Source organism: Phalaenopsis equestris, unplaced genomic scaffold (genome assembly GCF_001263595.1).
Source record: "Phalaenopsis equestris unplaced genomic scaffold, ASM126359v1 Scaffold000075, whole genome shotgun sequence".
Classification (NCBI taxonomy): Eukaryota; Viridiplantae; Streptophyta; class Magnoliopsida; order Asparagales; family Orchidaceae; genus Phalaenopsis; species Phalaenopsis equestris.
Genome location: NW_018164517.1, coordinates 314,064 through 328,177, shown reverse-complemented (window position 1 = coordinate 328,177; position 14,114 = coordinate 314,064). Strand labels below are relative to the sequence as shown.

Here is a 14,114-nt window from a genome sequence, read left to right as displayed (position 1 = left end):
GAGCAATCATATTCTTTACCCTCTTCTGAGTGAATAACGAACATTGACTAATCCAATGTTTGGTCTCTAATTACGTGGTTAGGCTGGGAGGATACTGACTGCCACTCCAGAGCTCCCACTACTCCCTCACCTGAGGGCTAACAATCTTGCATCAGTTTCCAATCAACTAGACCAAATTGTGGATTTTATTTTGTCACATTAAAATCTCCAATTTTGTCCAATAAAGTATATTTCCCTATTTATTTGCACCCAACTCCATGGATGACATACTCTCCCATGAAATCAAATGTGATTCTCCCCATGTTATAGAAATCATAGCTCTTTCGGAACATATGTTTTTCAACACATTTTAACATTTCAATTAACCAAATTGAAAAGTAAATGAATATTGAAGTTCAAATCATCCCAAATTATTGACATTTAAAAACCTATAAAACAAAGTCAATTCTTCACAAAACTATATCTCCAAGTAGGGAGAAGGTTAAAGAAGACTACTCAGAATTCATGAGAAGGATACGACAAAACACAGATTTCATATATAAAAATAAGTTTACAAAAATAAAAGAAATAAAAGACACAACTTATCTCACAATCCCTTGCAAACAAATCCCTAGAAGTTCTCTTCAAGTCATTCTCTCTTTACAAACACTCTCAATTCTCTCTTAGAAGTGTAATGAATAAGAAATCTCTCACCATCCCTCTCCTCTTACAATCCTTGAAGAAAATCTTTAAGCCCTTGACTTATCTCTCTTTCTCTATTTGTTCTATTTTGCCCACTGCACATGCCACTTACACACACCATAGAAGTCCTCTTTTTTTTATTATAGGCTGCCTACCTCCAAAAAAAAATTCAAAAATTCCCCCAAAAATTCTATAAAAAATTTAACTCTTTTGAATTCAAAAGAGATGTTCATTGATTCAAGAGACATATCCCTTCATAAAAAAACTTTTCAAAGTATCTAGATACATTAAATCACTCCAAGGGGCGTTTAGAACAAGTGACCCTTTTGAAATTTGTGCAAAATTAGTCTCGAACCGTCTTATTCCGCAAAAAAGTCGTCTCAGGCGCATCTTGCGCCAGCTCTCTGTCAAATGGCGCATCTGACGCCAATCTGGCGTGTTTTGTGTCAGCTTACTGAAGACTACGTTGTTTTGGGTTTTGGAGCCAATCTGGCACACCTTGTGCCAGTTTTCGGTATGTTGGTGCATCTTGCGCAAATCTGGAGCATCTTCCTCCAGAATCCCAAAATTCACTGTTTTGGCTCCAAATTTTGTAATTTTTACTACTTTTGCTCCAAATACCTAAAATTGATATACCTAAAACAAAAAAATGAAATACCCTTCTTTAAAATACAATATCATAACAAAAAAACATAAAATATATACTTAAAACTACATATTTTTTTGGTGTATCAGCGCCATTTTACTTTCATAACTATTTGGTCTGGTCGTTTGGCTATAATCATTCGGCCAGCTGACCAATGCTCGACCGATTTTTTGAGGGGGTCCCTTGAGAAGACCCATTGCCATTAGAAATGGTTATTCTATCTGTCAAAGCTTGCATCACCATAATTTGATAGACAACCTTCATTCGAGTGATGAATTTCCGTAGAGGGTTAGACTAGAGTTCCATTAAGCTACTATTTACCTTTTGAAGGCTTCTATATCTGTTCAGTTGTTGCCAATCTAAGTGCGTGATGTTTTTTGACTCAGACCAGTGTTTATTCGATTGGTTGATGAGGCATTCGACTGAAATATTGCTAGCTTATTTCATGTTCTGTTTCCCTTTTCTTGTGATCTGTTGGATCTCCTCGAGATTTACAGAGTCACATTTCTAATGTATAAATATAAATTTTATAAATGAATTTTAAGACAAGCTAATTTCAAACATAAATAATTTTAAAGGTGCTGAGTTTCATCTTACTTAGGGTCTGTTTGGTGCAGCTGCAATTTATTGATTAATCTGCTGATAAGCTGATTAAAAATAATCTGCATATAAGCTAGCTACGATGACTTTTACAAATTTTTAGTTTTTTGGAAAAGCCAGACCACTGTGAAAAAGTTCCCACCGCACCTAGATAGGTGCGGTGTGAAAATGCTATTTTCGGCTTTTTGAAAATGCATAAGCTGCTAAAATACAGATTACCCAAACAGGTCAGATGCGTTTTCAAAACGCCACCGCACTAAGGGTCTGTTTGGAGCGGCTTTATCTCCGCGGTGCGGCGGGAGGCCGTAGATGAACCGCAGAAGAAGATCGTTTGGCGCGGCGTTTCATCTGCGGCGACCGCGAATCTAGACGAAAAGCGGGCCGCAGGATCGACCCCGCGGCCCCGCTTCTCACCTTCGTCATTTTACCCCGGTGCCCTCGATTCCACCACTTGTTTGGCGAAGCCAGAAAGCAGAAAAGCGATGAGCAGAAACCAGAGAGTTCCGAAGGAGTCCTCCTTCACCATAAACTATGCATCTTAGTCGACATGGAGAATAAAAGAATTTACAAGTAAGGGTAGCTAGGGTTTTTAATTCCGAATTTGTTCGAGATGTGAGAATTCGTCAGACAATTTAATCTTCTTTGATTTTCTTATTTCTTGTATGCTCTCATCAGCAGTGCATCTTTTCTGGGTTGAGTATAATTACACCTGGCTAAGACGATGAAGAGGCAGGGAAAAGAAGAAAACGGGAATGTTGCAATCATATTGAGTTCTTAGAAAAAAATATCACTCAGAAAATCATATTTTTTTTTATTTTTTTGGTTTTTCATACACTTTAAGATACCATCCAAATACTTGCCTTTATAATTTATGCAATTGTTTTAAGAAACTTTCAAAATTTTCTTGATTAGGCATAATGTTTTTTGTAACATCTGAATCACGTTATTATGCAATTGTTTTGAGAAACTTTCAAAATTATTTTAAAATGTGCTTTTGAGGAAACTTCCACTGGATTTTTGGTTTAGTATGTTGTTTGACATTGTAGGATGTGAAGATAATTTGTATCGATTACTGGTTAGATCAGACATAAATTGGAATAATAAAGAATACCATCTTCTTGATGCTATTGCCTTATGCTCTAGCTATCTTTCCAAGTAGATCAAGAATACCATTTTTTCATGCTAGTAGATTCTCTGAGTCAAATGTGTGATGAGGTTATTTGTGCATTTAATGGTTTAATATAACATTATTTGTGTGATGAGGTTATTTTTGGTTTAAATGCTTTTGTTATTATATGTTTTTTTCTGTTGTTATTTTGGGATGATTTGAGTGAACTTCATTTTTAGGTGTTTATGATCCCTGTAGTCATTTTTGGTGGGTTTTTTATTACATGACTGACAAGAAAACTAGAATTTGTTATTTGAGGTAAAATCTTAAAATGCGATGTTTTGAACCTATAACATAGGAAAGTAGATAGAGAAGTTTATTTCTGCTGAGGCATGTTCAAGGTTGCCCTTGGAAGAAAAAGCAAGGGATCTAAATTATCAGGTATAGGAAGCAAAATATTTCAAAGCTGTAATTCAATGTTGTATGGATCGTCTAATACCTGTTGTTTTTTATTTATTCAATAAGTTTTATAATTTTTTTCTTCCATTCTAATTCATTTTGTTTTAACTTGAGTTTCCATGAACAATAATTAGATGAGGACCCTGAAAACTTCCAAAAACTTGCTTAAAGCCATGTTCAAGTGGGAGAGATGGATGATGTGGTAATGAATTTTTCAGAAGCTTCTAGTTTAAATGGTAGAGCTTCATTGTTTTTGTTTTCAATAATATGCATCATTTTATTTGATTTAAATGAATTAAGTTCATAAGCTTTTCACAAGCTTCTACTGAAGGAATGTGGAAAATAATACAAAATCACTCTAAATAAATGCTTTTTCAAGATAGAAGTCTATTTTTTACATTTTTTCCTTATAAAGTGAATTCTTGATTCTGTTGTATTATATATAGGACTATCATTGTTCTGTTCAAACAGTTTAACTAAATGGGGGCAGAATTGTCATTTTCCAGAAACATCTACCCCACAACCGTTTTCACATAGCTGCAACAAACAACCAGTCAGTTTCCCCACAGCAGCTTCCTGGAACAGCGCAGCTGCAGCTGAAAAGTAAGAGATGTAAATGCTCCTAGAAAATGAAATAAGTTGCCCGATATTTACAATTTCGCCTCTCGAGAGAAAAGAAGGAGGGTCAGCCTCCGCCGCCAGTATGGGCATGGAGGTGGGCGAATCTTCCGTAGGAATGTCGCGGGAGGAGTGCATTGATCGAATCACGAAGAGCCTTAAAGGTTTACAGTGCTGCTATTCTCTTTTCTCTCTTCTCTTGAGTTTTTTTTTTTTGTTTTTTCTCTCAACATTTATTCTGCTAATCCTGATTTCGCTAATCATTTTCAGATCCCACAGTTAGGTTTTTACGAAAGCAGATGGAGCAGGCAGGATGTCCCGTGTGGGGAAGGCTGCTCTTGGCTGTTAATTGCAAGAATCAAGGCCTTGCCGGAGGCTACTCCAGTAGAAATGGGGTAATCAGTTTTCCTTTTTTAATCTCTTATAAACTACCTTATTGAGGGTTGAAGAAATTTTTTTTTTAGATTCGATGTTGTTCATTAGAAGAGAGTGAGAGATTTTAGGGCTTATAGATTCTCTTTGATTTAGGTTTGTAGTAGACTACATTGTCCTTTAGATAGAGAAGGTGAAGTCAAAGTCAAATTGAGCTTAGGAATAGATCTAAGAGAAAGGGTCTCTCAAAGAATTTACAGCGGTTTCTCTGAAACAGAGTTTTGGCACAAAGTAAAGGATTGCGTCATGCTCACACTTGACTAGTGATCCTCTATCCATTGGTGTGGGTTAAGATTTGCTGTTTAGGATGGGTTAGATAATGCAATAACACAGTATACCTTGTGTATCTAGCTAGAATAGGAGAGTTTTACTTATAACTGTCTCCTAGGCGAGAACCTCAGAAAGGTTTTGAATTGAAGGTGAGTACCCTACACTGTTTCTATTCGAAGAACCTATATGAGCACCTGAGTTCTGTGGCAATGTATCTTTAGTGATTAGTTGACTTCAATGTATCTTTAGTGAATAGTTGACTTCTATTCAGTCCTATAGGGTAGTTCAGCGTTTTGAGTGTTGAGGATTGAATATGACCTATCTCTTGAGCGACTTGACAACTTCTAGCTTTGGATGGCTTAATGCCTTGGACAACTACAAACTTAGCAAATATTGAATCACGGGCGATCTAATTTAGTTCATATGTAACAACTTACTGGTATTGATTTAGTCTCTTATGTTGACTTGATTAATTAGATCTAGACAAACTATTGTGATAACAAATGGCTCTGATTAACCTGCTTTTTTTTACTAAAGTAAATTGGGTAATTTTACACTCCTTGGCATTTATTTTGTGTTGGTTAACTTTATGCATGCAGGATTCTATGAATGGAGATTTGTTGATTTATTGTATGGTAATTGAGTTATTTCCTATTTAGGCTTTGAAAATTTTATTGTGTACGGTGTGTTTTTAATTATGTTGATTTTTATTAGAATTTAATGCAACCATTATTTATAAATGGAATTGAGAACACGATTTAGTTTTGAATGTGTATAGAACAACATGCTTGCTTCTAAAGACAAATTCTTGCATGTTATTGCCCATTTTTATGAAAGCGTTGCAAGAGTTTGTTGTTCGAAGGAGTAGACTTTTAGTTGTTAGCGGAGTCGTCTTCATTGTTTGGAATGTAAATTAAATTGTCAACAAGGTTTGAAGCTATGGGTGCTATCCTTGAAAGTCGTATTTAAGTTAAATGCACCATATCTATCATAAAAGTCAATGAATTATCTATATTCTCGAATTCCAATATTTCATTTACATGCACCTTTCTATTACTTGTGCTTATTTTATACTCAATTTTTTTTATATGTTTTCGTTATATATAGTTTATGTTGTCAATTTGGTTTGAATCATCATTGGCTTAAATGCAATTCCAGTTGTTTTCATTGCCATCATGATTTGGAAGATCCAATCATAAAGTCCTTTCAACAACAAAATTACAATAGGGAAATAATGTTAAATAAGCTATAATGACTCTGGTGCGTTACTTATGCTTTTCCATTAATATACATTATTTTTCTTTATGAAACCTATTCTTTTAATGATTTAGGATTTTGTCCATGTTTTTTAATTTTGTTTGATTAATATGAATAACTTATGTATTTGATATATATTATAAACCAGTTCTTTAGAAGCTACTTCTTTATTTACTTGTATATGCTTTTTATTTGATTTTTTAGGGCCTTTTTTTCTCACAAAATCTCATTATTATAGTGACATTAATCCCTTCTTAACTCAGACTCAAATTCGCACAAAGGCTAATGATAATCCATAATTTTGAGCCAACTTCAAGTGTAAGGGGCCTTAGTCCTATGCTCTTAGTGAAAAGAGTGTGCGAAATTCAAGGTAGAGCTTGCATTTTAGCTCTTGATTTTTTTAGGTTAATGCCTATCTATTGTACTTATCATATTCTGCAACAACCTATATATATTCTGGAAGTATTCTTTGGCAAGCAGTTGTAAGAATTAACAATGGGATGAATTTCATTTGTTTTTTCAAGTTTTAGAAAAGAGGCGGGGGACTTTGTGCTGCAAAGTACATAATACTATTTGTATAATTACCACTAATACAATATTTTCTTTCTTTACTTCTTTTGATCTTTTTTCATGTTGAATCTTATGTTTTTATGCATCCCCTGATTAGGTGAGAACACAAAGTTTTAGGAATGCAATCTTTATTCTGGAACTCGGTGGCCAAAGTTTTTAATCACTTGGAGCTTTTGTTTTCATTATGTATTTTTATTCTTTTAGCCTGTACATATATTCATTGGAGAATTATTTCATTATTCGATTATTTTAGAAATATTTGAGAATAGTTTTATAGCTATTATACATACATCTATAGAAAATCAAGTTAGTAGTTCTTTGTGAGAATTTACATTGATCTGTGATATTAAATTATTCTAAATCACTGCAAATTATTATTATTATTATTAATTCATATATTTCTAGAATGTTTTTCAATAGTTTTTGATCCAATAGACTCATAGAGGTAATTTAAACTTTGTTAAGCTACTAATTAAGCCAATTAGGTGGACCAAGATGGTGCACCATTATGGGGCTAGCCTTTGGTTTTTCATGTCAAGCCCAAGGATCAAGTCAAAGCTCAAGACAAAATCAGGACCAAGTCAAATCTAAAATTGAGTTATATGGAGTATAAGTGCAACATGGAGGGCTACAATTAAATACCAGAGGGCTTAATCCAAATTGAAAATTTCTAATACTATATGCGATGGTCCAATTCAAAATAATATTGATCAAGAAGATAATTGGATTGTATTATATTAGTTCAAGAAGAAAATTGAATCCAAGGAGCATAAAGTCTATCTTATGACATTTTAAGGGGCTACAATTGACGTCAATGCGGCTTAATTCAAAATGGAAAAATTCAAATCTCTGGTTAATGCATTCAAAGTTTAGTTTTGAATTGTTAAAAATAAACTTTAACTAAATTTGAAGGGGGAGAAGATTGGTTTCACAAATCAAAACAAAATTAATTTTTTCAAAATTTTTTTAAAACTAGGTTTGCCTTCGTGGGTGCAAGGGTGAATGAGCTTTACATGAGTCAAAACTAATTTCTTAGTTTCAGGAAGTTTTATGATTTTCTTTAATTTAATGTTCAACAAAGAACAACATTTATTTTATTTAATAGATATTCTTAGGATATTAATTAAACTTTTTATGTTTAGTTTTTTTGATACCTGGTGTCTATAAATAGCAATCTATTGCAATGATTTTTCATTCATCATTAAATCATTCAATTAGTTCAATCATGACAAGCTTCCGTATCTGTCCCTATCCCTCTCTCTATCTTTCTGATTAGACCTTTTAATCATTGAACTGTGAAACCATTCTAATGTAGCCAACAGTCACAATCCCTAAACCTCTAAAATTTTATAAAGGAGAGTGATCAATTCTCATGAATACTGCAAATTTTGCTTAACTATGGATCTAAGAAAGTTGTTATTTAAACACTTATTTTTATTATAGGACTCTAATTCTTGGTGAAATCAATCAACAACGTCACTGTTAAAACTAAATAGAACCAGTCAACAAAAATAAAAGCTCTAGTCGAATTCTTTAATAGCCATACCAACAAAATTTTCATAAGTCAACCAACTTGAAAGGTCCATTATAATAAATGTAGGTATTTGATATCCATTAAGGGGCAATTTGTTTTCTTAAAAAATGATGCAATGTAAAATGAATGCAATATAGAAGTAATGTGTTGTATTTGAAATACTTTACTATTATTTGGCTCACTATAAAATAAATGAACGACTTTATTGTTTTGTTTGATTTTGAAATAAAATGAAAATAATGAATTTCAATATATTTAAAAATTAATGCATTGGTCAGCGGTGGTGGCCGACGAGTAGAAATGGCAACCAATTGTGGTTGTGGCTAGTGGAGACTGACATCAGCAGTCGACAATCAGCTGAGGTGATTGATAGTGGTGATCGGCGACGACCGATGCCCATTGGAGGGGGGGGGGGGGGTGGGGGCACGCGGTCGAATTATAAAATCAGAGAAAATGAACTAAGGTAAAGTTTGTTGGACGTAAAGCAAAAAGCATTCGAACTGAGCCTCTCTCGTGCAGGGAAAGAAGCAGTGGGTTGGATTTGGTGCAGTGGAGGAAGAAGATTAGGGTTGTGCGGGTTTTGACTGAGGTAAGATGTATTAGATTGATTTAAATATTAAAACTTACTAATAATAATAATAATAATAATAATAATAATAATAATAATAATAATAATAATAATAATAATAGTAAGATATTTATTGAATAACAATTTTAGCGGGATTTCATAAATTAAATACTTAAATAATTTATTAAATTAATAAAATTTTTACGTTAATAGCAAACAAAACGTGTATTGAGGTGAGTACTTCTCTTCATAAATTATTATATCAATTTGATATTTCTTCTAAACTAATTTTGTGGGTTGTTAATTATGCTTAATTAATGAAATTGATTGTGCTTTTCTTAACATTTTATCGGTGATTTTGATATAAATGCTTATAATCTCATAATATGAAATAATTAATGCATTATTATTGAGTGATATGAAAGTATGAATGATATGATCTGCATAGATTGCTTGTATGTGCATGACTGACTATGATGGAGTCATCTTTTAATGGTATTAGTGGGAGAACACTCGATATGCCTGAATTGATACAATTTTATACTGTGCTCTTTTGATGGTTGTATAGATATGAAATAATATTGATATAATATTGACATAGAATCTTTTGATAACATGTTAAATGTTTATATTGATTAATAAAGAAGTTTAACTGACATGTATATTATTATTATTTTTTTGTATTACTGTGGTTTAGGAGTATGCGTATTCACTAACTCGTTTAGCTTATTATTATTTTAACTAATTTTTCAAGTTAATTAAATGATTAAAGACGAGAAATAAAAGGAAAAATGTTTATAAAAGGCGTGGGCATGCAGTAATGAGGTAATATAAATTACTTTAGTTAAATTAATTAGTGACTCTTTCATCTATTAATAACAAATTATAAAAAATGAATAATGAAATTTCTTATTTACACTGTTCGACTGTCTGTACCCTCTTTGGTTAATTCCATGTCCTGGGCCGGATCTTTTTTAGTGAATTATAATTTTATTCATCCTTAGTCTCTCATCTAAGATATTCAATGAAACTTATAATGGTAATATACTTGTTTAGAGACCAATAAACTATAAAACTTTTATACATTGGATGATATCCCAACACACCATAGTTAGTCTTTAATTTTTAAATTAATCATGTAATTGATCCATATAATCACTGAATGGAAAATCTTGCTATTTATGATTATGTTTTACATCAATTTATATAGACTTAGTAGCAACTCTCCACCAATTTTTATTGACTTAATAGCAACCATCCACCAAAATTATTTGGCATATTTGTTAATTTAAATTTTTGCAACTTCAACTATTTAGGATTCAAATATATTGTAATCCAAATTATTAATTCAAATTGAAAATCACCTAAGACATTACCTTCGATTTAAGCTTGGAATATGTTTAGAATGTATTTGACATACTTTCGAGTTGTTTGGTTTACTTCAAAATAAACGTAGAACTTTATATTTTCTTATTTGGTTTGAAGTAAATTAAAAATAATGTATTTACTTGGGCAAAGGCGGTAGGTGGCGGTGGGCGACGACGGAGGGTGATGGCAGGTGGCGACAGCCAGCAGTGACGACTGATGATGGCCAACTGCGGCTGCGGCGCAGGCGCTGAGTAGCAATAGTGGCGACAACAGATGGAGACGACAGACAAGTGAAAGCGGCGGCGGGCAGCGACATGGGGGGCAACGGCGAGGGGTAACACGCAGTTGGCTGGCGGCGGGCTCTGGTGACTTGCCGATAACATTTTACATGAATTATGTAATTCAAATTCCGCTAAATTGGTCAAATTCTAAACTCAACCAAAATGAACTACGGTGTAAACTTAAAATTCATTAAAACTTTATATTGTATTTGTAAATTTCATATCAAACACAATTTTCTCATATCCCTGCAAATGAATTACAGTACACTGCTACTTCACTCAACCAAACGACTCCTAAATAACTATTGTATGCACATAATATATGAATATATGATATTCAAGTCTTGATCCTCTACTCTGTAGGGCATCATTTTAGTGAGTGCTTTATGCATTGGACCACAAATAAATACTTACACAGCACATTGCGCATAACATTTTGAAAACATTGATGAGATGTTAGTTTTAATCTTGAGTGCTGTACCATTCAATTTTGCTTTTTCTCTTTTAATAACAATAGAATAGTATTCATATGATAAAATGGTGGTTAAAATATTAATTTTATGTATAATAATCATAAAGCAATAAAAAATTAATACGTGGGCGGGTAAAAATAAAATGCACAGCCCAAGCAAACACTCTAGTTAAGTTCACGAGAAGAGAATTACTGCAGAGTAAATAAATATCGTCATTACACACTTTAATGCGACTTTCTTTATAAATAGTACTCCAAATACTTCCAAACCATTTTTACTGAAACAAATAAACACTCAATGTATCACAACTCTTTTACTCTAAAGGTAAAGCGAGTGAGGAAGTAATTTGCAAGGCCTCTTAGGCTGCATTAAAATGGCAGTGAGGTGGACATTTTATCTGAACTTGCATGCAATTCAAAGTATCTTTGTAGAAAATTCTATCTGATGATCCACGGTGATTGGTGTGCTTAGTGTGCATTATTTTTTCAAGGATGTGATTTATTGCACTTTATTGCTGCTATGATATTTTATCAATTTTTGTTGCTATAATCTTAGGAATATTTTGAACTTTTGTTTTTTTTTTCCGAGGTTACTCATTCAATCTCGTCATTTCAGATCACTGTATGTTGTAATCAACTGTCTTACCAAGATGAGATAAATCAAGTTCTAATACATGAACTTATTCATGCTTATGATGATTGTCGTGCCAAGAACATGGACTGGAAAAATTGTGCTCATCATGCTTGTTCTGAGGTACCTTGTTTATGACTCTAGACATTTTTTACTATTTTTTGTGCTTCCATATTTGCTTTTGTGTGCAGTAAGGTTGAAGAATCTGCGTTGCTGTTGCAGATCAGGGCCAACCATCTAAGTGGAGATTGCCATTATAAGCGAGAAATGCTACGAGGGTTCATGAAAATACGAGGTCACGAGCAAGTGAGTTTTTTATTTTTATTATTATTATTTTTTTTATGTTTATATTATTCTAGCTACACTTAAACGTGTGCATGGGCTCACACATTCATTGTTTGGGTAATTTTAAGGAGTGTGTGAGAAGGAGAGCTCTAAAATCTGTAAAAAATAATCCATACTGCTCGGAAGCTGCTGCTAAGGATGCCATTGCAGCAGTATGGGATATATGCTATGAGGATACTTCTCCATTCGATAGGGCGCCTTAATTCTTTGAACAAAAATATTCCCCCATCATTTTCTCTTCAGAAATGAAGCTGGTAAGGGCTTATTTTGTTTCAGTAATAGAAGTTATAAATGCCGAATGGATGCACGGGTCATTGCTAGAACCCTGCACCATATTTTTGTTTACTAAATTTGCACTATTACTTGGATTGCCTGGGCAATGATGATTTAGTTCAATATTTTACAAGAGTCCATTTTATTGCATGCGACGAATCCAGAAAATTTCAGCAGGTTCAGTACTGATTCTTATGAAAATGGTTTCTACTCATGATTTTGAAGCTGCTAAACTCTTTTGCTGAAATGAGCTGATTATACCAGATCACACCTTCGACGATTATTTGCCTAGATTGCTTTTAGCAATTAATAGATAAAGTGTTGGCCCATGTGGTCATGAAGCTTTATCAAAGAGCTATACTGGTTAGTAGTTGTGTGATTCTGTCTAGTTATGCATCACTTTTATTGAACCCGCTCTTCTTTTTCGGCATGAGCTTATGAAAATGACAAGTATATTGTACTTTTATTTGATAGAAGTCTAGCGGATTAGTTTATTATTGTAATGTAGAAAATGTATGGTTTATTTGAAGATGGATTTTTGGGCAAATGCAAATTCTAACTCTCTCTATATATTTATTTATAAGCAACTTTTGTTATGTATTTTGATGCAAATCACCATATCAAGAGCAAAAGTTAAAGAAAAAATGAATTGAAGCAAAATAATTCTTTTCATATTTTAATGGAGCAAAAGTAAAGAAGTTCAAGATAATGAGAAACTTAGTAACACATTAAACTATTTTGTGTTAAGTTTTATAGTTTTAAAGTTAAAATCTATATCACTTGAGTTATTTATTTTGTCATAAAATTGAGATTTATATTCCTATATTATAAGATCGAGGAAATTCTCATGAAATGTGGACATAATAATGTTGTAAAAGAAATTGACTTGAGATCTTAAGATAAGGTAATGATTAATGCTGTAGAAAAACTAACCTAGAGATCTTATGCTAAGGTGAAATTTAGAATAAAAACAAGTAACTCAAACTTGTTCTATTGATATATAAAAGACTTATTGTTTTCAATTGTATCTATAACTAAAATACGCTTGATTCTATTGCACATGTAATTTATATAGGAACCGATGGGCAGTTAAACCCAAAAGCCGCTTTCAAATTATAAAGTTAGGTTTAATAAAATATTATTTAGCATAAGCTGATGTTTAATTTGGGAAGGAAATAAGATTCATAACTCAACAACATAGGATAGTTTGTCTTTGACTGGTGATGCAAAACTTCAATTAATGTATCTTTCTTTTTGGTTGTCTAATCCTTGAATGTAATCATATTTACTATAAAATTCTAACATGGCTATGAATGTGTGCATCAACTAAGTATGGTCCAATGCTGATTTCCTATTAGGCAAACTTTGTGGACAACATGGTCTGTCTAACCATGCATGACAGTTCATAAATACACTTCTAATGTATTTTTATTTATTTCATTATAGTTGCATTTAAAGTTGTTCAAATAATTATATTATTGGGTAGAAAATTTATCTCTTAAGAGCTTAATGCATAAAATATTCAAGCCATTCCACACAAACAATTTAAGAAAAACCTAAGAAAATGTGCTACCCTAGCAAAGCAATAAAATAAATGGAAAAACACAAGCAAATAAACACAAAAATAATAGAGGTTGAAAGTGGTTAGGTATCACAACACACATTAAAAGAAGGGTGATTGGGCTTTGCCCCTTATTCAACCTAGCTTCTATATAAACTTATTTTATTAAGCTTGGGGGTCTTCATACTTTATCTCCTTCATCATTCAAATATGACAAGGCATCATCGTGGTTTGTATGTCGCATCTTTGCTTGCTGTAGATGTTGTAGATCCCATTTGGCCTTTTTACATGGCCTTTCTAATCTATCTTAGACTTTTGAATATATATATATATATATATATATAATGTTTATCGTCCCAGAGAATGGGAGAAGACCGCTCTGCTAGGGTTTCACCCGACGACGAAACCCTGGTTTGATTCTTGACTCGACGACGAGGTTT

General features: G+C 32.9%; 1 protein-coding gene across 2 annotated transcripts; it reads left to right on the top strand.

The window, feature by feature from the left end:
* Window positions 1-4,183: 4,183 nt before the first annotated feature.
* On the top strand, window positions 4,184-12,653 carry LOC110019735 (mitochondrial inner membrane protease ATP23-like; the record flags this gene model as incomplete). Of its 2 annotated transcripts, XR_002293479.1 has the most annotated exon segments (6): window positions 4,184-4,276; window positions 4,383-4,507; window positions 11,481-11,618; window positions 11,718-11,801; window positions 11,909-12,094; window positions 12,278-12,653. XR_002293479.1 is itself a non-coding variant. In XM_020717533.1 (5 exon segments), coding segments are annotated over 5 exon segments (575 nt in total), but the record flags the coding sequence as incomplete, so codon positions are not given.
* Between the last annotated feature and the right edge of the window lie 1,461 nt (window positions 12,654-14,114).